The sequence below is a fragment of the Choloepus didactylus genome, chromosome 4 (assembly GCF_015220235.1).
Source record: "Choloepus didactylus isolate mChoDid1 chromosome 4, mChoDid1.pri, whole genome shotgun sequence".
Classification (NCBI taxonomy): Eukaryota; Metazoa; Chordata; class Mammalia; order Pilosa; family Megalonychidae; genus Choloepus; species Choloepus didactylus.
Genome location: NC_051310.1, coordinates 34,100,332 through 34,127,817, shown reverse-complemented (window position 1 = coordinate 34,127,817; position 27,486 = coordinate 34,100,332). Strand labels below are relative to the sequence as shown.

Sequence of the window (27,486 nt, the reverse complement as noted above, 5' to 3'; positions counted from 1 at the left end):
TCTAGTATCTAGTCACTGCAAGAAACTTCTCCTGCAATCTGCAAGCCAGGAGAGGAAGCAGAATCATAGTGGTGCATTTTCTGACCTTTTGCCCGGTTATCTTAAACCATCATTCTAGATTCCAAGCAGTACTTGCCCTAATGGGTATGGAAAGCTTAAGGTTCCAGCCAGTCAGTTCCTGCTTTTTCACCTTTCCCCTCCCTTTGTGTTCATTTGTTTACTGCACCACTCCACTCCTGCTTGTTTATACCTGTGTACCTTTCTCCATTGCCCCTCTTTCCATTCACAGGTCATACCATAACAGCTCCTTCAGCTATTCAGTACATTTCTTACATGTTGTCTTCAGAATGCCTTCCTCTTCCCTTACTAATGAATGAAGAGATAACAGGTTCCTCTGGCTCCTCCTTTTAACCATGTAACACCTGTTTTACTCCTACTTGACACTTCATTTTATGAATAATGTTAACATTTTATTAATGTATTTAGGTACCTACTCATATTTTATCAGTGATTGCCACATTTCTCTATACCTCTGAAAGCCCATAACAGCATGTACATTGAGACATTTCAAGAGAGGAACCACTGAAGATCAAATGTCATACTCAAAAAAATTAATAGATAAGCTCCGAGCTTTTTGGTGCTGCTCTCCAAGAAGATTGGCTGAAATGTAATTGTGCAACTTAGCTATGGGAGCCAAACTTGGGGAGTAGATGAGCAAGGGAGGTGACATATCAGATGTGAGATTATGTGAGTAGAAAAACTTTATCCAATGGATGCTGGAGTACATTTAACAGACTTACCCTTAATTAGATATTTGGAAATCTCTTCATTTGAAAGAGGCAGGGAGAGCAAATCAGAGACCTGAAATGACCAAGCTGTGAGGGAGATTACAGGCAGGAGAGGGGCCTGGACTTCTTGCCTGGACAGACATTCATTCCACTTTACTCCCTCCCTCAGTGCTCTTTTGGGGCACCAGGACCCAGGCTGTGAGTAACCAGGTGGTCTGCTGGTCAGGACTCAGGAGAGTCTGTAGATCCTCACCCCAATACTGCTGCCTCTCTCCCATTGAAATGACCAGTAACAGCAAAGGAAATTTACAAGCATGACTATTTAAATCACTATGAATACTTCTCTTAAATTAGGCACTGTTTCATTTGTCTAAGCCCTGTGGATCAGGGTTTGGGGAAGGTTGTTCACGATGAGATTCTTACAAGGTTTCTTGTGTGTACAATTTTCTAGTCATTTCACCTCAATAAAGAAATGAATTTATGAATGAATGAATGAGTTAAAGAAGGTCCAGAGAGGATAACTAGAAGTGTAAAGGAGATGGAAGGACTTAAAATAAGGCTATTCTAAAGAAAAAAAAAAAAAATAGATTTTTTTTTTACCTGGAAAAAATGGACTGAAAGGGGAGATATAGGAGCTTGCAGCTGTGAAGAATCCTACTTGGATGTACACAGAATAGTAACCAGAATCTAGTATTTAAGAACTTGAGCAGGGAAGATGATCAAAGTACTTAATGAAAAGCACAGCATAAAAGGACTGACCAGTCAAAAAGGCCAAAGGCCCTTTACCTTCCTCATGTGTACTGGTTGAATATCAGCCTGGCTGGGGACCCTGTTGAAGTAAGTTCAGGATAATGAAAGAGTCCTCTCATACCATCATCCCATGATAGGGACATAAGTTCAAATATAAATAGCTTCTAAAAAAGATTTAGGTCCTACACTAATGGATGATTAAGAAAAATGAAAAGCGCTGGATAATTCACCCCTATCCTTTTGTAGTTGATGTTACAGAAAATGATTTTGCTTCTGTTCTTAAGTTAAATTAGTCTACCATCCTGCATTTGAAGCTTTCTAGGCTCTTCTTGGAGGTCCTTGTGACAGTCACAGGGGAGTGAAATTTCTATTTCAGCTTTTTAATGCTCAATAAATATTTATTGTACATTGACCATGTGCTAGGCCTTATGATAAGTGCCAGGCATAGAGTGGAGAGCAAAGCTTACAGTTTATTGGGGGAGGGGGGTGTCAGACAATTTATCACACAAGTAGATTTATAATTCTATATTTCTATAAAGGAGAAATACCTGAGACATTTCTCTCCTTTCCTTTGATTGTCCACACAACCACTTAAGAAATCTGCTTTTTTTTTCTCTTCAGGAGCCTCCAGACAGGTGGCTTTGCCTGGGAGGGAGAGGTAGAGAACAACGCGTATAGCAAGGCAACAGGGGTGGTTCCTCAGCACAAGTATCACCCCACAGCAGGCAGTTACCAACTCCATTTTGCCCTGCAGCAGCTTGAACAGCAAAAACTTCAGTCCCGGCAGCTTCTGGACCAGAGTCGAGCCCGGCACCAGGTAATTCAACATAAAGCTATTCCATGTGCTAAGATCATCCTTCTGTTGGTGAAAAAATAACCATTATGGTCAACGGGAAACGTAGGAATAGTTTTCCAAAAGTTTACCAACGCCACCCTGGCTTGACTGGCCCCTGGAGTCTTCTCTGAGGGAGGAATCTTCCTGGAGTCGTAACATTGGCTTTCCTGAATGGTAATGCTGAATTTGTGTTTGACATTCTTTCTTTCATTTGACTATTTCTCTATGAAAATCTCTATTGTAGTATTTACTCCTTCTGTTTGCATTATCTTAATTCAGTAATTTCCCATAGGGTCTAATTCCCAGATACCTAAAAGTTAGCATTTTTTGCATCTTTATTTCTAGGTTTATTACTTCCTTGTCTTCATAGACTTGGTTTACATGCACACATAATAATCCTTTATGACCCATCAAGATTTTCAAGGAATAAATGTCAAGTTCTTCTTGTACGAAATTCTTAAAGGTTGCTGGTCTTCTGGTTTGGTAGTTATTCATTCAACAAATGTTTATTGAGTTCCTGTTGTGTGCTAGGTACTGTTTTAAACCCTGGAACTATAACTAAACAGCCATACACAGAAGAATCCTTGCTGTCCTGGAATTTACATTCTAGTGAAATACCGTTCCCTTACTCATTGCCTTTTAAGTGACAGGAACGCCTTAGGATATATGTGAGGGAGCTACATAGGAATAGGACTAGTATATCAGCATGGTCCCAGTTACAGAGAAAGGATCATGTCACAAAAAGACCATAAAGAGTTAAATTGTTCTTGATGATTTAGGATTATCATTGGAATCAGCTACCATGTTCTACAGTTGGATTATTGGGCTGAATCTGCACCAATTCTTTGAACCTCCCTGATATTTGGTTACTTGAGTAATTACCTTATATCAGCTTGATCTCTTGTCACCTGCTTCTTTCTTATAAAAATGTAGTACAGAATGTACATTAGTTTATGCAAAATTGATGTTCACTCAAAAGGTCAAAGCAGCCTTTACCAAAGTTTTTTGTGTGTCTGCCTCTAAATAAAACAATTATCATTATACTCTGTGTCTTTACTTATTTATCTTTTCAGCTACCTTCCAGGCATTCTGTTGTTTCAGCATAGTTCATCACCTGATCATCTTTATCTGTGACAGTACACTCTGCACATTATATTAGTTCATCATAACTGAGAAATAGTAAGAGCAGTCATTTGTGAAATAGTTCTTTAGGCCATTTTTACTGGACAGAAATCCAGACTTCTTAATCTGGAAAGTAAAGAATATAGCATCTCGTTTTGATCACCATGCTGCCCTCAGTCATGTAGAAATATCTTCATTTAGAATATCTTTGAGTTTAATGGAAACACATAAGCCAGGTTGCATCTTCACAATTGCAGGTATAAATGTGTATCTTTGAGTTTTTCTAAATCTGCATAAATTTTTGAAGCCTTTTAAACTCCTTGAATCCCCGTCATTGAAAGCACTTGAGAAGCCAAATTATCAGGTGCTACATAGTGGAGAGTATACTAGATAACCATATTTCCCTTATGTGAGTGTAATCTATGGTTCTAACAAATTTAAACAGTTGGTCCCTTTAAAATTAAGTATCCTTACCTTGAAATTTTGATGGAAGAAAAAAAAAGATGTGATTGCAGGGTAATGAAGCTTTGGGGAAGGAGAGAAAGTTTTGCTGACTTTTAGAAACTGCTTCATTTTTAAGTCCTTCCAATTCTTTTGATTAACTTCCAGCAACTCACATTCTGTTGAGAATTCAGAGTACTGCTCTTCTTGTGTGGGTTTCTTCTTTCACTGAGGATTATACTGGTTTAGTTTTACTGAACTATGAAGCATATGGAAAGTATGTTTTTTAGAATCTGTCAGAAGATCTGTCTGAGGGAGGAGTCAGAACTCCCAAGAAGGGAGTTATCTCGTGTCTCCTGGAGAGGGAACAGAAAATCATTCATCATAATTTTGTGTATGTATATAACATCATTTTATTTCTCCCCCGTTCTTTCCAAACCACAGCTGATTTGGGTAAAAATGAATAAGGCTTAAGTTCTGAAAGTGTGGTAGGAGAGCTAAAGAAACTAAATTCTATTAGCCTGAAGAATTTATAAATAGGAAAATAGCAAATAAGATACTAAATGTTCTAACATGAAGAGTACTTAGTGATTTAGAGCAGTTTATTTGGGAGGGCCTTCAAAATCACTCCACAGAAGGAGCAAAGCCTTACTAGTGTTTAAGCCTTTGTTTTTATCTTTGCCGATACCTTGTGCTAGGCTTGACCATTATAATAGCACCAAATTATTGAAGCACGGTTTGCATTTTCAGTATGCACTGTATTTCCTGTCCTTGGTTTAAGGCCTTAGAGAACTTTATTCTCTGTTGGGGCTAATGAACTCTTCACTCTTTGGATTCATTTTTTTTTAAGTGTAGATAGCCATTGATATAACTAACAATTTGGTTAATTGTCTGTTTGAGAGCAGAAGAATTGAAATCTAATGTACCTAGCATTCATCTACAAGAGAGATCTTTTTATGGGACAGAGTATTAAAAAGGGTCATTATCTTATAATACAATATAATATTATAGTATGTTTATTATATTATAATAATTATGTACATGAACAAAGCCATTCACATAGTGAAATAATAAATGTTTTGTTTGTCATGCCATCTTTCTTGCATTACAAGCAAAGAAAGCTTTCCATTCTTTCTGCCTCAACAACATGTTTTTTGCCATAGAGCACTTACGTATCCAATGTATTGAAGGTTTTAATTTCAAGAAGGCAAATTCTGATTCAGCATACGAGTTTTGAAAACTAACCATTCATGGAGGGTGGGCTTTGATCTTCATATCTGTCTAGGGTTGCACTCATGCATCTAAAAATTTTCATGCACTGAGTCTATCCTGGAAAAACGCTGATCCTCTAACATGGGTGGTAAGGAAGTATAGTCACCCAGAGCCATTGGCAGAGGCTTCCTGTGACAGAGGCACAAGGAAATATACATGATCCAGTCCATCTGGAAGAGAATATGATTAACAAAATGAGACAGAATTGAAACTAAGAGCTTTCACACATTGATAGGTAAAACCAGCAATTTGAAAAACATTGTTGTTCTAGGTCAGGACAGGGGTCAGGAAACTTTTTCTGTAAATAGGAAGATAGTAAATATTTTAGGCTTTGTAGGCCACAGGGTCTCTGTTACATCTACTCAACTCTGCCACGGGAGCATGAAAATAGCCGTGTGTAAAATATGTGAAATGAATGAGTGTGGTTGTGTTCCAATAAAACTTTATTTACAAAAACAGTAGTAGGCTGGATTTGGTCTGCAAGCCATAGTTTGCAGATCCTGGTCTAGAGCAACAGAATGTCTTGAGGGGCCTGTTAGAACACCAATTGCGTCCCCACTCTCACCTCATTTCTTAGTCTGGAAGTTTGGAGAGGGGCTCAGTTATTTTCATTTCTAATAAGTTCCCTGGTGATGCTAATGCTGTTCTTCTGGAGACCACACTTTGAGAACCACTGATCTAAAAAAGAGCGATCAGAAGTGTCTTCTTGGCGGTTGTTTTCTGTACTTTGGAAGGGAGACTGGAAGGGTTAAAACATAGTGTTGCCCTTTTAAATTTCAAGCAATAATTTTTTTTTAATGGGAACTTCATTTCCACTTTTTGGATTGAATCTACCAGTCTCCCTATGAAAAAGTTATCAGAGTAACTCTTTACTCATTCTTCTTATCTGGGTACATTCTGCTCTGCACTAACTGCTCTCAGGATTCAAGTCTTTTGGTGCACAACAGATAAGTAATGGAATAGATTCCTCCCTCTTTGTTTTAACAATAATAGCCAACTTACTGTGTACTTATTGTGTTCCAAGTACTGTACCAGGTGCTTTACATTTATTAACTCATTTAAAATGGGTTTCAGGATGGTTGCGGAAATTACAGAATCTTTTTCATGGTCTAGGGATGGTAAAATGAATCTGTTACATTACTGACATATCCAGAGGTGTGTCTTCTCTCTAGTTTCACTTCTTCCTTCTCATACTGGCTCCCTGTCCCTGAAGGAGAAGGCAAAAAAGCTTTCTTTCAGCTGAGTCGGGGGACTTGCTTGGGCAACAGTGACTGCTGGTGACATCAGCATGAGTAGCTCTGTATGCCGGGGTCCATGAGGAGGGCTGCACCGGCTGTGAGGCCCGACTGACCTGATTCTAATTGCCGACATCGAGCTGATGTTATTCTTGGCCGGGGACAGAAGGATTACTCAGTAGTTTCTGTTTAAGTGATCCTTTGTTAAATTTCTGCTCCCAGCCCCCTCTCACTTCCCTCCCACACTCTTCTCTGCCTCATCCAAACTGAAAAAGAGCTCCAAAAGCAGAAAACTTAAGGACATTGTGACAGCCAAGACGGAACTGCTAAAGTTTCTTTTAGCAACAACGGGGCAGGGGGTGGGGATGGGAGGAGGTTTATTTTAAACGTATCTTTGATTCTTCACTGGTTCCTTCCGTTTTCTTTGCATAGCCCTTCAATTTTTAGTAGACTTAATTTAACATTAATAAGGTAACTCTAGGTAGGAAAAACTGCATGGTGAATTCGTCTCATCCTTCTATCCTATCTGTACTTTACTTCCCACTTCCCATTGGGCCCAAATTTACTAGAGGGACCTAGATTCAATAGGGCCAACTGAGACCAATGTTCGTAATCACAGGCTCAGTGTTAGTTTCAACGGGTCTTTCATTGTTCCCGTAACATTTTGTATGCGCTGTGTAAGGAGCTTTTGGCTAATGGTATCTGTGTATATGCAGTCCTGCAGGTGTGGAAAGGGATTTCCATATAAATTCAGCCAACTCTTATTATTCTGCTCCCCAAATTTTATTGCATGTGTCTAGAAAAATTCTGCGCTCCTGCAGGAATTAATACCATTTCTCCAAGCCCTTCAACTGTTGTGTGTTTGTGTTATAGAGAAGGGAAGAGAAGGAAAAATTCAGCAGGCACCCAGTCTTTTTTCAGGCAGCCAGCAGCAACATGCTGGTTTCTCAGCATGGCACAAGGAAAAGCAGGCGAACAATCTGGCTGCGCAGCAGACATCTTTATAAACCTTTATCATGGTGAGTCAGAGGGGAAGGTTGGGCTGGGGACACACAAGAGTAGGAACTTAGGGTGTGCTGAAGTTCCCAGAGCATATTGACTTGAATCTCATAAGCTACTGCTGCTTTGCTTTTCCTGTTTTGCTCTATTTTGTTTTCCCTTGTGACCTTTATCAGCATCTCTTATACCACTTAGTTTCTTGCTTTTAATTATTACTGATTTTCCTAGGACCATTTGATTTAGTAGATTTTGTCAAACCACTCTTTCCTTCTTAACTAATAAAAATACATTGTAAATACATGTGGAAATTCATGTAAAACTACATTCAGCTGTTTTGGAAATAAGTACTCTCAACAAGGCCTTGGAGTCAGTTAATCCTCAGTTCAAATCTTGGCCCTGTCCAGTTCATGGCCTGGGACAGTTTGTTCAAATTTCTTTGAACCTTATTTTCCTGATCTCTCTAACACGGAATTCATATATACCTTCTATGTGATCAATGGGGGTTATAAGCCTCAAGATGTTAGTATGCATCAAGCACTGAACCAGGCATTTTATTTGTATTATATCAGTGAATCCTCTTCACTGCCCTCTTGTTACCCCATTTTCCATACAGGTGGAGAAAAAGCGCTTCAGAACATTTACTTAACTTTCTCACGGTCCCCTAATAATAAATGGAAGAGCTGGAATTTGAACCCAACTCTGTCAGCCTCCAGCATCTAAGCTCTTGGCTACCTTGCTATCTGTTGCCTCCCTGATAAGGTATTAAAACACCTGACATTTCGAAGGCAATCAACAAATACTAGCTACATAAATTTATATTACATAAAGTTGAAGTTGCAATTCATATATTCGACAAGTACTTACTGACACCTATAAAATGGTTATTGAAAAGTTACTCTCAGGTATCTTAACCAGTCTCCTGCTATTCATATGCACTGTCTCAAAAAGAAAAGTTGACTAAACATATATGAACTTAGACCTGCACACTATTCTGATAACCTCAAATTCTTAATTAAAGAAATGCCTTAATGAGGTGTTCCTGGGCTTAAAAATCTTAGAAATGCCCATACATTACCCTCCCTTGTGCTTTTGTTATTAAACAATAGGATCCAATATAATCAAAGTCTTGCAGTATTCTGAAATATGTTCTAGAGGTTTAGGGATTTGGAGCAATTCTGTGGGTTGTTATTAAAATAGAAATTCTCTCTCCAGTTACCACTTTGTTCTTTCAACCTTGTTATTGTTACTGATAATACTATTTTAATTTTATTTCCATAATAGGTGTTTTTGAGAAGACCACTAGGAAACATGACAGGTGTCTACAAACATGAATACTATAGATGATACCACTGCATAATTATTATTATGCCTGTTTTTTCAATACCATAGAAATCTGATTCTTAATGTATTATTACAGTATAGACATGAGTTCATTATATTTATTCATTACTCTTTATGGTAATAGAAGTCTTCTGGTTATCATCAGGTTGTTTTCTAAGCTGCTGCTAGTGTAGTGTCCCTGTACAGTCTGAAAGGGAGGAAAATGAGAGGCTAGGAAATGGACATATAGCAAATGCCTACTGTATGCCAGAACTAGTATTATCTCCATTCCATGGATGAGAAACTGAAATCCAAAGAATTTAAGTAACTTATCCAAGGTCACACAGCTGGTTAATTACAGTAATGATAAGCAAACCAGGTGGGAGGGCTTCCAGAGGCTGTATCTTTTCCACTGGCCACACTCCCCCTTGACGGAATGATTCTTCATTTTCTTCTCATTGTACACATAGATCATCATTCAGGTAAGGCATTCCGGCTTTGCTACCACTACTGTTACATAATCTCTCTCGCACACATCCATACACACACACAAACACATCAGAGAAAGCGTTGATGTTTAGTAATCAAAATTCAGAAGTCATCTTGGCCATGGGCATGCTAATAGGCAACTGTTCACCTACCAGCAGCTTGGAATCTGTTCTGTTTGTCGTATGTCCTTAAAATGTGGTTTTGTTTCAGCTGCCTGGTGACCAGTTTTGTTCCCTTTCCTCACTCTGTAACCTGTGGTTTGTCTCTGTCCATGAGCATACGAAGGACTCACAGCAGTACCTTTGTGTGAGAAGACACCTCTTTGTGTAAAAGAAGACCTTATCTTGTACAGCCTCCTGCCACGGAAAAATGCTTAGCAGAAAGTCTGCGTACGATATGCACAGTAGGTCTATCATGTGAGATTCTGAGCAAAATAGGACAGATTATACATTTGAAGATAGAGACAAGTTAGACATTTCTAAACACGAAATTTAAAGTTAGGCAACTTAGAGATTGCCTTGTCTATTTCATTTTACTAATCAGGAGACTAAGACAGAGACTTGTTATTAGGAGAACAAAGGCCTTAATAAACAAATAATTCCCCTAAAGCTACTAGCACATAAAAGATAAGACAGGGAATGAAATCTCTATTTTATATGCATCCAACCAAAATTGGACACATTGCTGGGTTTGCTTTAGATTTGCTTTGGAAGGGAGATTTAATTTAAATATATTTGCTTTAGATATGTCGGCTTTAAAACAGAGGCAGCTTAACATAAATAAGGAAGGCAGCATAGTGTAGTGGGCTCTAAACTGAGGTTTCATGGGTGTGAATCTAGGCTTATACTCACCAGATGCGTGATCGTGGACAAATTATTTACCCTTTTTGTGCCTCAATTTCTTCTTCTGTAAAATGGAGCTGAGGGTAGGACCTACCTCAAGTGCCTGGAAGGACTAAATGAGGTATTAACATGTAAAGCACTTAGAACAATGCGGATCCATGGTAAGGCTCAGTAACAGTTTATTATTTAACTTCAAATATACATACCATTATAATTTCAACTTAAGTGTGTAAGTTAAACTCCCTGTGCCAGAAGCAGAAATTGGTAAAAATGATATTAAAGAAAGTGTTTTAAGATAAGTCCAAAACTCATGAAGTATTAATTAGCTCCCTTTTTTTTCTTACTAATATTTACTCATTTGGATAATTTTTAATTGTATGAAAATTAATTTGTTCACAAATACTAGAGAGGTATGTGAAGAAAGAGTAAAAAAGTGACTAATACTAGTATAAAATGATTTAAAGAAGAATGTCTTACAGATTATTAACATGTGTCCAAATGGATAAATATCTTATAAACATAAAAAAAAGAAGAAATAGCACTGGTATCATGAGTTGGCTTTTCATGGGACATAAGCTATTTTTTCATACTAACCAAAGAAAGATAAGGAAACTCATCTTCTCAAGCATCTTTACATACAGAAATTTGGGACTATATATATAAAAGATTTTAAAAAGAAAAAGAAGCCTTTTGGCTTAACTATTTTACTTGAAGGAAATTATTTTAAGGAAATGATTCAGTGTATGTGAAAAGATATCTATAACATGAGGGTTATTACAGCACTGTTCTTAAATAGCCAACCAAATTGGTGACAACCTAAATATGTGTGTGTGTGTAGTTTCAGATGAAACTGTAAGATTTGGGAAGCCTACTTTTTTTTCACTCAAAAATCTATTACGAACATATATCTGTAACTGTAAATACAGATCTATCCCAATGTGTCAATGTATGTATTCTATTATTGGTGATTAGTTAAGTAAATTATGATAAACCATAGTAGAAAATATGCAGCCTTTAAAAACGGTTTTCTAGATCTTTTATAAATATGAAAAAATGCTCAAAATAGTTATTTTAGTGAAGGAAATGGACTACAAAATATTGGATATTGTATGATCCTATTTTTTGTAAGCACATGGAAATACATGTACATCCATAGAAAAACATCTGTATAGAAATAGAAAACTGTCTAAATGTTAACAGAAGTTATCTCTGGGAGTAGAATCAGAAAGAACTTTAAAAGCCATTTTCCTTAGTCTAATGGACATGTATTAAAGGAATTAAAGTGTTTCAAGAAAAAGAAGAAAATCCTCAGTCTGCTAACCTTTGTGTATCTATGTGAGAGAGAAGGGGAGAGAATAAGATCAGTGGTCAAGCACTGTCTGCTGGCATTGAGGGAGATGTGAAAGAAATGGAAAGCAAAGCAGTCCACATGAGTCTAAATTTGCCATCAGAATGTCAGCTTATGCAATATCACTGGTTCTGCTGTTAGAATGGGAGGAGGGGCAGATGTGGCTGCTAATGAGGGAAGGTCATGAGTATGATATGTTAGGACTAGTTTCCCTGGGTATCACCGTCATAGGCTGTAGCCCTGGTCTTAGCCAGCTGCCTCACAGTTGGGCTTCTTTGGTTTTTTGCGCTCCCTGCCTGAGATCAATATAAGATCAATACTGTTGAAAAAAACCAACTCAGAGACTACCAATGGTATCTTCAGTTTGGGTACTTCAAGGAGTCTGAGGCTCATGAATAAAATAAATTTGAATATCTGTTTTTAATTGCCTGCATTGCTTCTCGAATGTTAGCAACTAAAGTTGATTTAGAGACTGTGCAAAGCACACTGATTTGAGTTGGTTGGTGAATATTAGTTTCTCCTAAATTGTCCTGTTCAGGTAAGCACCTGTTTTGCATCCTTTAGATCATTTGAACTAAGAGCCTTCTTTCCTAGTTGCTGAAGGAATAGGAGCTTCTTAATTGGTTTTAGAGATGGAAGTCTATGCCAGAGGATTTCCAACGTCTTTGGTAGCTCAATGTCCTGTCCCAGGTGCTGTGTCTCTCTCTGTATAAACAGTAGCACCTTCTGAGGTTCTGCCCCATCCCTGTGGTGATCATAATACTGCATCGTGCTTCATAGCAGTACGAGTACTGCTATAACAGTTCCAAGACTGTTTCTCTTACTCAGTCCCCAGTCTTGTCTCAGCTGACAAACATTGTGAATGGAAGACAGCCAAGAACTCCATACAGTATGAAACAAAGGCCTTTTGGAAGTTTGCCGTTGCCAAGATAGAAACTGCTACCCTCATACTCCCCTTAGCCCTGAGCTTTTTACGCCATCATATGGTTGCCCAAAGTCCATATGTGTTGTCTTCATTGAATAGCTCTTGGCCTGGTTTTTATAAGGTGAATGATTAGTGGCTTACATGCTCAGGAAAATGTACCATCCCAGCACTTTAGATGCCAGAGAGAGAAATACCAAAAGTGGCTTTGTATAATATGTAATAAACTTTATCCAAGTTAGAATAAAATCTGGTATGAGGAATATAATGCCTAGAAATGTTTGCTTTTCTGAAATCAAAGTAGAAGGGGCTGGCTAACAGACAGTAACCTACTCAACTAGAGATTAGCATTTGCCTACTTTCTCTCTTAATTTTCAAAAATTGAATTTGTGGAGTTATTTCACTACAAATAGCCATCCAGCTCTCACCAAGAAGCCTGGGTGAAGGCTAAAAGGAAGAGTGTTTTTCTGGAAAGAAAAAAGAAGAAAGAAAAAAAAAAAAAACTCCCAGAATTGACTCTCAGAACTAAGTATTATCTTTCTAGTAAGAAAGTCCAGATTTTGCTTCCCTCTAACCTTCCAAGTTGCAGTCTGTATTCTGTCTATCAGAAATTCTTCTTCCCACCCACAAGTACCCTTCTGTTGTGGGATAAGGAGGGCTTCCCAGTCTTTTGCCTGGGGCCTAGCCAATCCTCAAACTGTGGTTTTCTCTGAGTTTTCTTGCTGTAGCACTGCTGTTTCCCACACCCGATAAAGAGGCAAGAGTTATGTATACGTTGAGTTATGTATGTGGCGTCTTGAGGAGACGCCAGTGCTTACACAACTCTCACATTCCCAGGACTTTGAGTGATGACACTGCAGCCCCACCCCTGGGTTGTTAACCCCTAAATATAGAAGGCTAATATAGTATATCCAAACCTAACATTTCTTAGGATTCGTAGAGAGAGATCTTCTTATAATTTCTCTGTCCTTTTTTGACAAATAATAAACATCAAGACAAACCAGTTCTCATGATCCATACTTGGTGGAACTGTAGGATTGGGGCCAGTACAAGCTAGGGGGGACCTGGAGAGGCTCATTTCCTGCCACTATACACATTCAGTTATGTGTCTGCTTTTAACATTGCCGAGTGTTATTCTGGGTTTCTTCTTATTAGACGTAATGGCTTTCATCCCAACCCTCTTAGCCTTGGCTTTGGTGAAACACCTGGAGACTTGTCTACATTTTTGACTCTTTGGGGTTCCGGATGGTAAATAATTATAATCATTTCATTATCCATTTAGTATATTTGAGAATGAGCATCAAACCACATGTTGCAACCTAGAAGCTTTTTACTATATTTAGAAAGAGTATTTGCCTTTTATGATACAGTATGTTTATGTTATATTGAGAATTATTTCTCATATCATTTGGCTGCATGTAACAGAGCACTTCCCGCTGACCCCTCACCCCAATGGGTTAAATAAGTTAGAGGTTTATTTTTATTTTTATTTCCATATAATAAGAAATCTAGAGATAGGCTCTCTGGGTTAGGTACTACAACTCCATGGTGCCACCAGGAACCCAAGCTCCTTCAGTCTTTCTCCTCTGCAGTCCTTAGTGAATAGCTTTCACCCTCATGGTCACCTCATGGTTCTAATGTGGTTGTCCACCTCTAGTTAGATACTTATGTTTTGGGTGGGAAGAAGAATACTGAAAGGCAAAAGGTGTATACTAACAAGTCTACCCCCTTTAAAGAGCTTTCCTAGAAACTGCACTTAGAAACTTCTGTTTACACCTCATTGGCTAGAACTAGGCTATCTCTAGGTACAAGAGACTAGAAAATGTAATTTTTCAACTGGGTACATTATTACCAAAACGAAGTTGGGGTTGTGTTAGTAGGAAGAGGAGAGAAAAATGATTATATTTGGCCAAGTGGCAGTCTCCTAAGCAAGAAGTTTCCCTAACTTGTTTTGTTGTTTGAGATAAAGACTAATCTTACTAGTACAGAACATCAGTTTCTAAAGTCCTCCTGCCATCTTTGCATCTAAGAAGGTCAATTTATTTTTATTTTGGGGTCTGCAAAAGGGCTTGCTTACATTTTGTGGCTATTTAGTTGAACACAACATACTAGGCACTGTACTAAATGCAGGCAGTGGTCCTATTATAAGACTACATCTACATGTAAACATTCACCTGCCTATTTTCTTGCATAGGAATTTAGTTGTTGCTAATAAAAGTTGGTGTAATATACTTTTTCATTCATTGGGTAAATGTTTATTAAATACCTGATATACACAAGGCATTTTACTAGGTACCACGTGTGAGAGAAAAATTGATCAGAAATAAATTCGGCCATTTCCAGAGTGTATTGTCCAAAGGGGAGGGGAAGAGATACATACACGTAAGTGGCTGTAATACAAGGTAGAATTTGTTGTGATAAGAGACTTACATATAAATGTTTGTAAGTGTTCAGAAGAGAAAAAGATTTCTGCCAGAGACAACTGAGTAGATTGGATCTGGGGAACCTTGAACATATGTTTTCGTTTTAAGAGTTTGCTTTCGGAGCTAGCAAACACCATCATAAGACTAGAAAAATATGTTGAAAAATGCGTAGTTAACCACCATTTACAAATGATTACAGATAGTCAGTCTTGCATATCATTCCATCCTTTGGTTCCTCAATTAGATGGAGCTTTGGGAAGGAATGGGGTATTTGTTGAGTGTCTATTGTATACCTGGTACTTTGATTTATTCCAAAACCCCTTTATTGACTACTTCAGTTAAATTTGCCTAAGTGATCTCATTCTGTCCCCAGCAAACCGTAATTGTTTATGAGGAAGCTAAAGCTCACAGAGGTTAGGTGACTTGAAAAGCTCACTCAGTAAATGACAGGGCCTGTGTTTGAGCCCAAGCACATTTAACCTTAAAGCTGTACTCTTCCACTTACCAGTGGGTCACTCTGCCTTGCACAATGATCGAATCTGGGTTTCATAGCCATACATGTAGGTCAGTGCCTTCTTCGGTCCAGCCTCATGGGGGGTCCTATATCCAGGTGATTGAAATTTGGGTGTCATTTGGATACTGTATTAGTTAGGGTTTCTCTAGGGAAACAGAATTAACAAGAGATATCTATAAATATGATTTTATAAAAGTGTCTCATGTAACTGTGGATATGCACAAGTCCAAATTCCATAGGGCAGGCAGCAAACTGGCAACTCCAATGAAGATGTTCGATGAACTCCTTAGAAACAAACTGGCAACTCTGATGAACTTCTCAGGAAACGTTTCGCTGGTTAGCCGAAGAAGTGAAGATCCTCTATCTGTCTCACTTAACAGTCTTCAATTGATTGGATTAAATCCAGATGATTGCATTCTCTCGTTGTAGAAGACAACACCCTTTGTTGAATGTAATCAGTCACAGCTGCAGCCAATTGACTGATGATTTAGTTAACCAGCCACAAATGTCCTTGCACTAATGGTTAGGCCAGTGCATGCTTGACCAGACACCTGGGCACCATCACATGGCTAAGTTGACACATGAACCTAACCATCACAGATACTTGGACTTGTTATTAGAGTTAATTTACCTGGCTAAATGTTATTAGAACCTCACTGCCTTTTGACTTTTTAGCAATTTATTTAATTTTTGTAATAAGTGCACATACACAGTACCAAATTCAAAAGATACAAATGATACATAATAAAAAATTTTTATCCCTGCAACCCTGGCCCCTCGATAACCAATTCTCCTCCATGGAGGTTTCCAGTTTTTGTATATCCTTCTAAAATTGTTCTGTGCAGATACATACATATATATGTTTGTGTGTGTTCTGTATTCTTTTTCACACAAATAGGAGCATACTGTACTCAACTTTTCTGCTCTGGTTCTTCTCACTCGTCTTTTTATTTGTGTTTAGAGGTTCCAGAAAGATGGGGGTGGGGGAGAAACGTCAATGAATTTGGAAATATAGTTAAGGTGTCACCATGGCAATGTTTATTTAATAGTTTTTCTTACAGATGGCAGTTCGCTCACAACATGAAAAACCCACGCCCAGCTCCATAAAGAATATTTTTATTTCCAGGAGCTCTTTACTAACAGTGGTTTTTCCTCCTTTACTACTCCAGTGAACTTGTTTATGGATGGCCCATTGTAGAACTCTTCAGCCTTCATTCTGATTTCTGGTCTTCTGCCATTTCTGAATGAGGTGCTTCTCAAGCACTCTTCCCATCTAAGCTCACTCGCAGGGATGTAGTGGAGAAAACAGAAAACCAGTGTAGCCCATTCCTGTGTCTACCAAAGATTTGAAGGCCCTCTGATATTGATATATGGAAACAGTGGTTGAAAAGAATGGAGTTGTTTTAGTGCCAGTCTTAGAATCTTGGCTCTTGCTGGAAAAACTTTGGTCACTTGTCCCCAGAAGACCTGCTAGAGCAGTCAGGGCTCCTCGGCCCCTCTGGGACAGTCTGAAGAGTCCCACACAGGTACTTGCCTTCCTGGCTTTGCCCAGGGGCTTTCAGGTCAGAGATCCAGAAGAGTTAACAGTTCTTCATTTTCCCCTCAGGTGATTTGCAGAGATGGGGAAGGTCTCAGATTGGTCAGTTTGAGAATGAACCTCCAGCAAACACATTTACTCTGCACAAACCCCCTTGATTCACCTCATATCTGCCTACTAAAGAAGCTTTGCACGCATTTCCCTGAAATGGAATACACCAAGGCCTGAGTGTAGGAGGGTTGGTTAGCATTTTACTAGAGCTAACTAGTTCATCTTTTAAATCTTAAAAAATAAAATTCACAAAAGGCAAAAAGACTACTAATGATATCTGTCTAAAAAGTGACTGCCTCCTTAGAGCATTTCATCTTATTCCATTAGCCCTTGCCATGAGGAAATAACATTTTTCCCATGACTGTTTAAATATAGTGTCTATCGATGAAAGCCAATTGCCAGAAATCCTTTTACTAACAAGTACTATGTATTTTGTCATTGTATTTTTCTCTTTATAGTATTTCACATTTCAAGCTTTTCTATTTCTGTTTTCAAGCATGCATAGTGAAAGTGCTGTTAATATTACTGAAGGACAGTAACAAAGTTTGTGACACGCACAAAAAATATTTCTAATAAGGGAAATAAATTGTCAGAATTTTTAAGCAATTTCTTGAAGAAGTATACATTTATATCCTAACTATGGATATGTGTTGGTATTTGTAATGTTTAGGTGATGATTTGTAGGTTTTAATTTATTTGTAGGCTTACCTTCTGAGCAAAAATACCCACACGTTGATCTCGTATTCTTATAGTAACTTGAATTCCTATAGTAATTTTAAAGTGTTTTCAACTGTAAAATCTTAAGTTAACCCTTAGGTGTTACTACACCAAATTATAAAAATAACCCTCAAAGACAGAGCCTGGCTTCTGTTCCAGCCTCGCGTCTCCACTCTCTCCCTTCACCCACTCTGCCCTAGGCACACTGGCTGCTTCCCTTCCCTCAAAAGTGCAGAATTTCCAGAGGCGTTCACAGTTCCGCATGTGAGTGGGAATGAGTCAAGCTTCAAATGAGTTTCATTCCATGCTATATTTCTAGCACCGGACACCTACCTGGAGAAATTCAGTAAATACTTGTTGAACTAAACAATGAATAGATTTAACAATGAGGGAAGTTGAGACAGAGAGAGACCAAATGCTTCTCTAATTCATGCCTGTGAAACAGCATGTAGGAGCCATATGCCCTGATGCCTAGCTCAGTGTATTTTCAACAAGACCATCTCAACTCTCTGCTTCAAGAGATGTCCCTTCTCTGAATCGAGACCTCCACTGACAACATTATAGTTTTTCCTTAAAAATTACTTCATTTAACTTGAAAACCTTTTCCTTTTGTGCACTTCAGGATTACAAACCAGTTATTCACATATAGCAAATGGGTTGTGAAAGGGATCTCTATCCATCACTTTTTTTCTTTCTTTTGTAGGCGATCTTTGGCAGCCAGACACTACCTAACTCCAATTTATGGACAATGAATAATGGGGCAGGCTGCAGAATTTCAAGTGCCACAGCTGGTGGCCAGAAGCCAACTACTCTGCCACAAAAAGTGGCGGTGCCACCTCCCAGTTCTTCCTCCTCCCTGGTTCCCAAACCCCCAACCAATCACAAACAAGTGCTCAGAAGGACATCATCCCAGAGGGCTTCCAAGTAAGTTTTCTATAATCATCTTTTCTATTTCTTCTATGTTATATAAATTCTATGCTAATATTACTCTTCATTTATGGAAACTTGAAGACAGTGTGTACTGAAGTCTTGAGAACAACACCTGACTGGGATAAAGGATAACTGGTTCTCAAACCTGGCTACAAATTAGAATCACTTGGGGGGGTGGTGGTTAGTGCAACATGCCCAGGCCTGGGCTCTGCTCTGTTAGGTTCTCTGGTGATTGAGCTGCTGGCAGACTTCAGGATCATTGCTAACCAACTCATTGTGCCTCTGGCAGGAGCTGCAGTCAGATAGCTCACCTGGTAATGGTCACCATCACGGTCCTGAAATATGGGCTCAGAGAAGGGAAGTGAAAACTTTCTCCTGGGTGTAGCTTCTCTTGGTCATTCTACAAAATCAGTACCTTTAGATCATTTCAGTTTCATATAAAATCCAACAACCCCCTCCCTTTGTTTGTTTGCTTTCAAGCATTTGAATGGAAGATGTGGGATTGAGATTTCATTGGGGGAATTAACTTCATTGACATTGATCTACAGGTTCTGTGTATCAATAATGTTTCTAATTCCTTTTGTAGTCTACCTCTTTTTACATAGAAATAGACATTTCCATGCCTGAATTAAATTTTTGTGGCTCATATTCTTCACTCTACTTCCAGACATTTTTCTAGCTAGTGATCTAGAAATAGATAGATAAAGGGTATTGGTTCTAGCAGCCCTTCTACAGTTTAAAATTGGGGAACTTTTCAGAGATTTCTGGAAAAGACAGGCATTCCCTGCTATATGTCCACCTTGAGGGGATGTGTGTATTTCTTTTGCTCTTATTAAGTCTTCTAATTAAGTCCTCCACAAGATCAACTTTAGTTGTAAGAAAGAATCTTAGGACGTAGAAAAAGCAGTGACTATTGTTTGCACCTTGGAAGGTGAATTGAACCCTGGAATTGGGTTGAAAACAGTGGCCATTTTAATGAGATTGCTGCCATTATTCAATTATCCAACAAATATTTATTCACTGTCCACTGAGCACTGATCTAAGACTAGTTGGTAACGTGATGACTTTACAGAACTCACTGGCATATTAGGGAAGGGCAGTAGGAAGGCCGCAATTCATGGTTGAAGGCCAGTGGTGACATAGAAAGGAAGCAGTATGCCCCCTCACTCCAGAAGGGGTAGTATAGTCAGTATGGGTACAGCCTCTGGAGCCAGACAGCCTGGATTCACATCCCAGCTCCACTCTAACTTGAGACCTGCAGCAAGTGACTTAATCTCTCTTTGCATCAGTTTTCTCATTTGTAAAATGGGGACAATAAGAGTATCTACTCTTATTGAGTAGAAAATAAAAGTATCTTATTATTAATCAAGTTAATACATATAAAGCGCTAACAACAAGGCCTGGTCCATGTAAGAATTCAGTAAGCCTTAGTCACCATCATATGTATCCTAAAGCCACACTCTCCTTCACAGGTTTGGAAAGCCGTGTTAGCTAGGAAGATTAGTGAGTTGGATGTGATCATTAAGTTTGCTAGTGTGACCTTTGTTTATGGATTCTCCGATTATTGCTAATACCCTGAGGTGACCCTTGGTGGCCCAAGTGACCAGGTGGTCTGCTGATGAAGTGGGCTCCTTTGGGAAGCAGCCAGGCTGGACATATGAAGACGCCGTTCGCTGCCCTGAACTCACTGCTGGCAGGAGAACCCTTCAGCCTCCTGAGATGGAATTGCAACTCCTTGAACAAACTTTGCTTTGCTGCATTTTTGTGGTTTCTTCTCTCTGACAGGCAGGAGTGTGGGAAAACCGGAAACAGTTCAGCACCAAAAATGCACAGAAGGGGGGAAAAAAGCAAAGATTTCTTCAGAATTTAAGAAATATAATCCAAGTATCAAAAGGCATGCTGTGAGGCATTGTTCCAGGAAATAGTTTCCAATTTGCCTTTAAAGCTCCAGCACAAGTCTCTGAAGCTAAGTTAGCACTAATGGAAACCTTAACATTCTCTCTCTTACATGTAAAATGTACAGTGTCCTTGAGGACCTCACTGTTTTCAAATATTCTTCTGACTTTCAGTAAAAAGAATAGGGTGATTTTCCATCTGACTCATTGAAAAATGTCCAGATAAAGTAATTTTTTGAATAAACTTTTTATTTTAGAATAATTTTAATTTTACAGAAAAGATATAAAGATAGTACAGTGAGTTCCAGTGTACCCTTAACCCAGTTTTCCCCATTGTTAATATCTTACATTACCATGGTATACTTGAATAGTGTACCATACTAAGAAACTGTCTTTGGTATGATATTATTAACTAAACTCCATACTTTATTTGGATTTTTAATCTGGAAAGACTATCCATAGCTCCTGAAATCAAGGTCCTGAGTATCAGTTAATATCTTCTTTACTGTTCTAAAGTAACTCATGTTCCTAGCCAGCATTAGCAAGTTACTTAACATCTTTGTGACTCAGTTTCCTAGTTTAAAAATAGGAATAACAGTAATAGCTCATACGGTTATTAAGAGAAATAAATGAATTTATGAATGTCGAGCACACAAAAAAAAGTGCCTGGTTTTGAATAAGTGCTAAATGTGTATTAGGTTTTATTATGGTTAATACTAAGATGGCACTTCAAGAAATTTTCATGTAATTTTTAAACTTTCTTCCTGTAAGATAAGATGTGTTGCTTCATTTGCTTGAAGCTTACTGTCGCTTTCACTCTGCTCAGTTCAGATTAATCAGGAACCCTCAGTTACAACTGGTGATGCTGAATCACACTCAGGAATGCCATAGCTGTCCCAAGAGACACAACTAATGAGAAGTTGTAATGAGCTTTTGACCATGCCAAACCCTGTGTTTTGGGGTTGAACTTCAAACTTCTCTTAGCACAGAAGTTGACATTGGACAAATATAGAATCAATTTCCAAGAGCATCAAAATTTCCATATCTTAGAGGGTTGAGTTTAGAGAACAATAGAACATAAAAGATGGAATGTCATTTGGATTTTAGTGCAAAGGGAGTTGAGAATCAGAACAGTGGAGTCCTATTTCTTTATGGTCATAGTCAAGTCATTTTTCCTCTGAAGGTTTCAGATTCCCATTTGTAAAACAAAAACCACTGTCCCCACTGAATAATTAACCAAAGTAGCTTGTTTTCTGCCTATTCACTGAAAGCTTTTTTGTGAGCACATTTGTTTTTTAATCCTGATGCTTTACAGCCATTTTCTTCATTCCCTCTTGGCCTCATATTTCTTTGTTATAGTTCTCAAATTCATATACTTATAATTCTTTTAGCAAACTCTCATTTGTCAATCTCTGCAAAGAGAATGGTTTAGAAGGTTTTTTTTTTTACCTTTTCCATAGTACCAATAGCCTTTCTTGATTTTCCTCTCTAATGTTTGCAACACTTCATAATTTAGCAAACTCTTCAGATCCTCCTTTCTAAACTATTTGTGGTATTTCTTCAAAGCAGTTGGTTGAACTAAGAAGGACCACAGCCTGTGAACAGCTACATGCATCGGAACTGTCTCTTCCTTGTAAATGACCTCCTTTTTTTTCAGAGCCAGAATAATACTCTCTGGGAAATATGGAGAAAGAAACCTGCAGAGATTGAAGTTTCCGGGCATAAGGGCAAAACTCATAGACTAGAGATGAATTTGAAAGGGGAGGGTCAAAGCTGTTGTTACTTGGGAGATTCTCTGAGGAAAGAAAACTTTTAAGAAGCACCAAGCTGAACTGAAGTGCTTTTCTTTAAATAGCTGGGATTGCCTTTCCTTACCCAGGTTTTCGGATATTTTGAATCAGAGTGACCTGAGCGGAAATTAAAGGTAACTGCTGTTCTGTGTCAGCACCCAGGACAGTGGTGTTTGTTCAGGGCTGCAAGGGATTAGGAGGGAGGAAAGTAATCAAGAGCTGAGCAGCATGGTAAAACCATATACCAATTACTGTGGCCCAAACATTTGGTGATGCCTGCAATATGATGACATTTTGATACCACTTAGGTATCAATGTCAGAAGAACATAAAAGTAAGCAGCAGATACAGAAATGTGCTTATCTCTTTAGCATATGAGTCATTAAAGTGAGGAGATTCTAGAGCAAAGTGATCAGGAGTCATAATGGTCCATAATTAGGTTCTTGGTGTGAGCATAGAAGAAGTCATATTACAGGTTAGCCATCTTAAACCATCCTTTCAGTCTTTTTTTGTGTGGTTTCAAGAAACATCATTGAATGTGGGGCAAATCCATACTTAAATAATAGGATTCTCTAAAGAAACAGAAGCATAGTGTGGGGCTATGAGTATAGCAAGTTGTCAGTGGTAGAGTCAAAACTGGAGCCTGTATAACCTCAGATTCTTCTCAGTAGGCCACTCACTTCAAAGCCCCCCCACAAATCCTTTCAAATCCATCCTGTACAGCAACTGGCAGATTAATTACCCTAAAATATTGCCTTTGGAAAAATGTAATGTAAGCACTTAGGACCTCATTCCCCTCCCTTTCCACACCAATTTTACCATTAAAATGACCAATGAAGTATTCAAAAGGAGGAAGAATTAGTGCCACTCTCATACTAGAGGTTTAGGGGGAATTTCTGATAGCTATAGCCCAGGAAGAATTGGATTGAAAAGCAACATTGGCACCTTTTATATAATGCCTTCTTGAGACAGTGCAGTCTAGGAAATTAGAATACCCCAGACATTATCTTCTATCTCTAAGGGGCAGGACCTGGAGTTAGGAAGGGACAAGAGTCAGTAAGAGGCCTGCCACTTGGACTCTCCTCTACCAAGTCTGAGATGTTGGACCTCAGTGGTGGCATTAGGAGGTCCTAGGTTTTGCTTTTGGCATAAACAATAACCAACAAACACACCTAATCAAAAATTGCCATTGGGGAGTATGTGTCTGTCCAGTGGGGAGGAGAGGTACATGAGAGTCATGGAATGATGGGTCCCCCTTTTATGATTCATATTTGTATAATTTAGATTAAAATCTTATTCCTATCCTTGCGTGCTGGATTGTTAAAATGATAATGTAACTTTTGGATTTTCCCATTCCTTATTCCTCCTCTTTATTACCTGAGCATGACAAACCCTTTCTAAAAGATTTGGACAGGGCCTTATACCAACCTCTGTTAGAATCCTTATCAGTTCCTCCATGAGCATAAGCCTTTAATGGCCAAGCTTAAATTTTCTTCTCTAAGCATGAGCAAATATGCAAAAATTTTGGTGCCTGGGAATAGATGGTATAGCTTAAGAGGAGGCTACATGGAGAAGATTCAGAGGAGCTTTCAACCTCTGAATTAAGTTGAATCATGAAAGAAGACAACATTTTAGAAAACATTGAATGGGTATTCTCAACAAAATTTTAAGAGTAGGGTGCATCTGTGTCTAGAGCTAGAAAAAGCTATCATAAAGAGAGAGCAAGCCATCTGTTCCGGTTTGCTAATGCTGCCCTCTTGCAAAACACCAGAAATGGATTGGCTTTTATAAAGGGGTTTATTTGGTTACAAAGTTACAGTCTTAAGACCATAAAGCGTCCAAGGTAAGTTATCAACCATAGGGTACCTTCAATGAAGGATAGCCATTGGCGGCTGGAAAACCTTTGTTAGTTTGAAAGGCATGACTGGCATCTGCTTGTTTCAAAATGGCATTCTCCAAAATGTTGCTCTTGGGGTGTTTTGTCCTCTCTTAGCTGCAGCTCCTCTTCAAAATGTTCACTCTCAGTTGCTCTCAGCTCTCTGTGCATTCGTCAAAGTGTCCCTCATGGCTGTAGCAGGCAGTGAGCTTCATCTGAGCTTTTAATATGGCTCCAGTGATTTAAATTCAGACCCACCTGAATGGGTAGGGTAACACCTCCATGGAAATTATCTAATCAAGGTCTTGTCTACAGTTGATTGAGTCACATCTCCATGGAAACACTCCATCAGTAGGTTCCCCAATCTAATCAACGCTAATACGACTGGCCCCACAAGATTGCATCAAAGAACATGGCATTTTGGGGGACATAATACATTCAAACCAGTGCACCATCCGAGATCAGGGAGGTTTGCATGGGGATGAGAAATAGCTAAATGAAAAACTGGGTACTACAGAAAACTGAATTAATGAAGAAAAGATAAATTTCATAAATTCTGCCAAAGTTCTGAGGGAAAAGTATATAAGAACAAAAATGATGAACAAAAAGATAGAAAAATAATGAATTCCAGAAAGAGAATAAAAGTAGTAGTCAGAAAAGCAATAGAAGAAACATTCTTTATCTAAAGCAAAAACATTGGTGAGAAAAATAGTGAATAAACATCATTTTCTGGGCAAATCTAACCACACCTAGACATTCTTAGTAGAAGTTTCAAACCTCAGAGGTGAAAATTTATTTTGTTGGGGGGAGGGGAAAGAAACACAAATCAGGATGTCTTCAAATATACTGTCCATATTGATAAATTCTGGAGACTTTAACATTTATATATCCTGGGAGGCAAAGGTTGGAGCCCAAGAATTATGTATTCACCAAGTTATCATCTGTATGTGAAGGTAACTGCAAAACATTTTCAGGTCTGCAAGGATTCAGAAAATATGACCTGCAAGGTAACCTTTCTGAATAAACTTTTGAAGGCCATTGCTGGAACAAGGAAATATGAATATAAAGCAAGAACCCAAGAATGAGGAAATTGTGGCTGGAAAGATTGAAAGCAAACATTGAATTCAGTTTAACAGAGATAAGTCATGTCTAAAATATGGCCACAAAATTAAATTACCAAAAACATTTTTCTTGAAATTAACAGTTTATATAGGAAAAGGAAAGGAAAAAGATGAAATTGATAACCCTAGATTATATTAACAATGACTAGAAAATGAATGGACAAAAGTACATTTGTTTTCTTAAAATAAATAATTATTTTTTCATTATTGATATTGATGGTTGAATATAGATTTTAAATGTTTTCAAAATTTCCTTAACTTTTCATAGACTCAAAAGGAAAATGTCCTCCTTTAATGTCATGGCAAAACTTATTAGCCATTATAAACAGCTTATACAGAGAAAGGCATAATAGAGGGCATCTAGGAAGCATTTGTTTTATTTTAGACAGAAATATGAACTTCTTTATTTACCAAAATATTTCAGTCATTAAAAATACCAGATTTTTTGCATTAAATTCAAGGGTGAATTTTCCTTCCTCCTCTAAGTCAGCACAATGAGTTCACAAATTTGCTCCTCCCAAACCCACCTGCCCCACTTCCCACTTGCCCACCACCCAGGCCTAGAGCAGTACTTTGAGGATAAAAACTGTTCGATGCATGTTTCTTTTAAATTCAATTTACTAAAAATCCTTCTCCTCTAAAAGCCACTGAATACTTCCAAGGGTGGAGAGAAGTGGATGCAGAAAACCACTGGCACAGCCTTTCTCTCCTTTCAGCCCTGCAGTGGAGAGGAGGACGGGCAGAGCCTCTCTCTCCACCTCCAGCCCACCAGCTGTCCAATCTGGCAGACCTGGACCAAAACAACTGTGACTCGAACACCAGCGCGTTTTGAGTCCCCACAAAGTATGAGGTAGAGAACGTCAGCTGGGAGCAGGGGCTGCGCCAGACACAGCCTGAAAGGGAGCCTGGCAAGAGGGGCACGACTCAGCACCTTCGGGGGCTGCAAGTGTCTGCAGAAACCTGAGTGTCGTTGCAAGATAAACGAGGTCAGTGGAGCCAGGAGCTTGCCCTAGGAAGCATTTTTTAAAAAACAAAAGATGACAGAAGCAAAACTATGATAGTAAATATGAACAGTCAGAATTTTCCAAATGTGAAATGGGATAAAATTGCAGAGCCGAAGATAGGTTCCTGACAAGAAATGCTTCCTAGGGCAATACTTCTATATAGCATTAAAAAAAAGAGTTGGGCCGACTTGTGTGATGCAAACAAGAGTAGAAGTGGCATTCCATGATGAAGACTTACACGGCACAAGCATCTATGCACTGAATAACATAGCAAAAAACTATTAGAAATGCAAGAAATGATGGAAATGTAATTATAGTGTAGGATTTTAACACACCACTATCATAGGCAAATAAGACCTAACATAAGGATATAAAGGGTTTTGAACAATACAATTAATAAGATTAAATTAATAAATATACAACTTTGTGCCCTACAGTGCCCATGGAACACTTTTTTTTAAACTAGAAAGACCATTTCAATTAAATCTTCAAAAAAATAGAAATTATTCAGGCCTCTCTTTTCAACCACTTTACAGTAAAATGAGATATTAAAATGAAAGTCTGGACAAATACCCAAATAATTTGGAAAATTTAAAACATTCTTTTAAGTAACTTGGATCAAAATCATTGTTCTGGTTTGCTAATGCTGCAATTATGCGAAATACCAGAAATGGATTGGCTTTTATAAAGGGGATTTATTAAATTACAAATTTTTAGTTTTAAGGCCATAAAAATGTCCAAACTAAGGCATCAACAAGATGATACCTTCACTGAAGGATGGCTGATGGCATCCGAAAACCTCTGTTAGCTGGGAAGGCGCATGGCTGGCATTTGCTGATCCCAGGTTGTGTTCCAGCTCTTCTCTCTGTGTGTTTTTGGTTCTTTCTCCCAGGACGTTTCTCTCTAAGCACCTGGGGGTCCTGTCTTAGCATACCCCAGGGCAAACTCTGGGCTTCATCTCTTAGCTAAACGTCCTTCTGTCTGCATCTCCAAGCATCTCTAAGCATCAGCGTCAGCAGGAGTCTGGGCCTGTGTGGCTGTTTTTAAAGGACTCCAGTAAACTAATCAAGACCCACACTGAATGGGCAGGGCCACACCTCCATGGAAGTAATCTAATCAAAATTATCACCTACACTTGGGTGAGTCACATCTCCATGGAAATGACCTAATCCAAATATCCCACAAGATTGGATTAAAACATGGGTTTTGGAGGGACACAATATATCCAAACCAACACACTCATTGCAGACTATGTTGAAAATAAGA

The 27,486-nt window shown here is 38.5% G+C and overlaps 1 protein-coding gene across 15 annotated transcripts in view; it reads left to right on the top strand.

Annotated features, from left to right (window-relative positions):
• TTLL5 (tubulin tyrosine ligase like 5) overlaps positions 1–27,486 on the top strand; it is a 362,097-nt gene that overhangs the window by 253,220 nt on the left and 81,391 nt on the right. For all 15 annotated transcript variants that reach the window (XM_037832244.1, XM_037832253.1, XM_037832249.1 and 12 more), the window contains 2 exons: positions 2,160–2,355; positions 18,309–18,529. In XM_037832244.1, the coding sequence (XP_037688172.1) occupies positions 2,160–2,355; positions 18,309–18,529 (417 nt within the window). The remainder of the gene's footprint in view (positions 1–2,159; positions 2,356–18,308; positions 18,530–27,486) is intronic.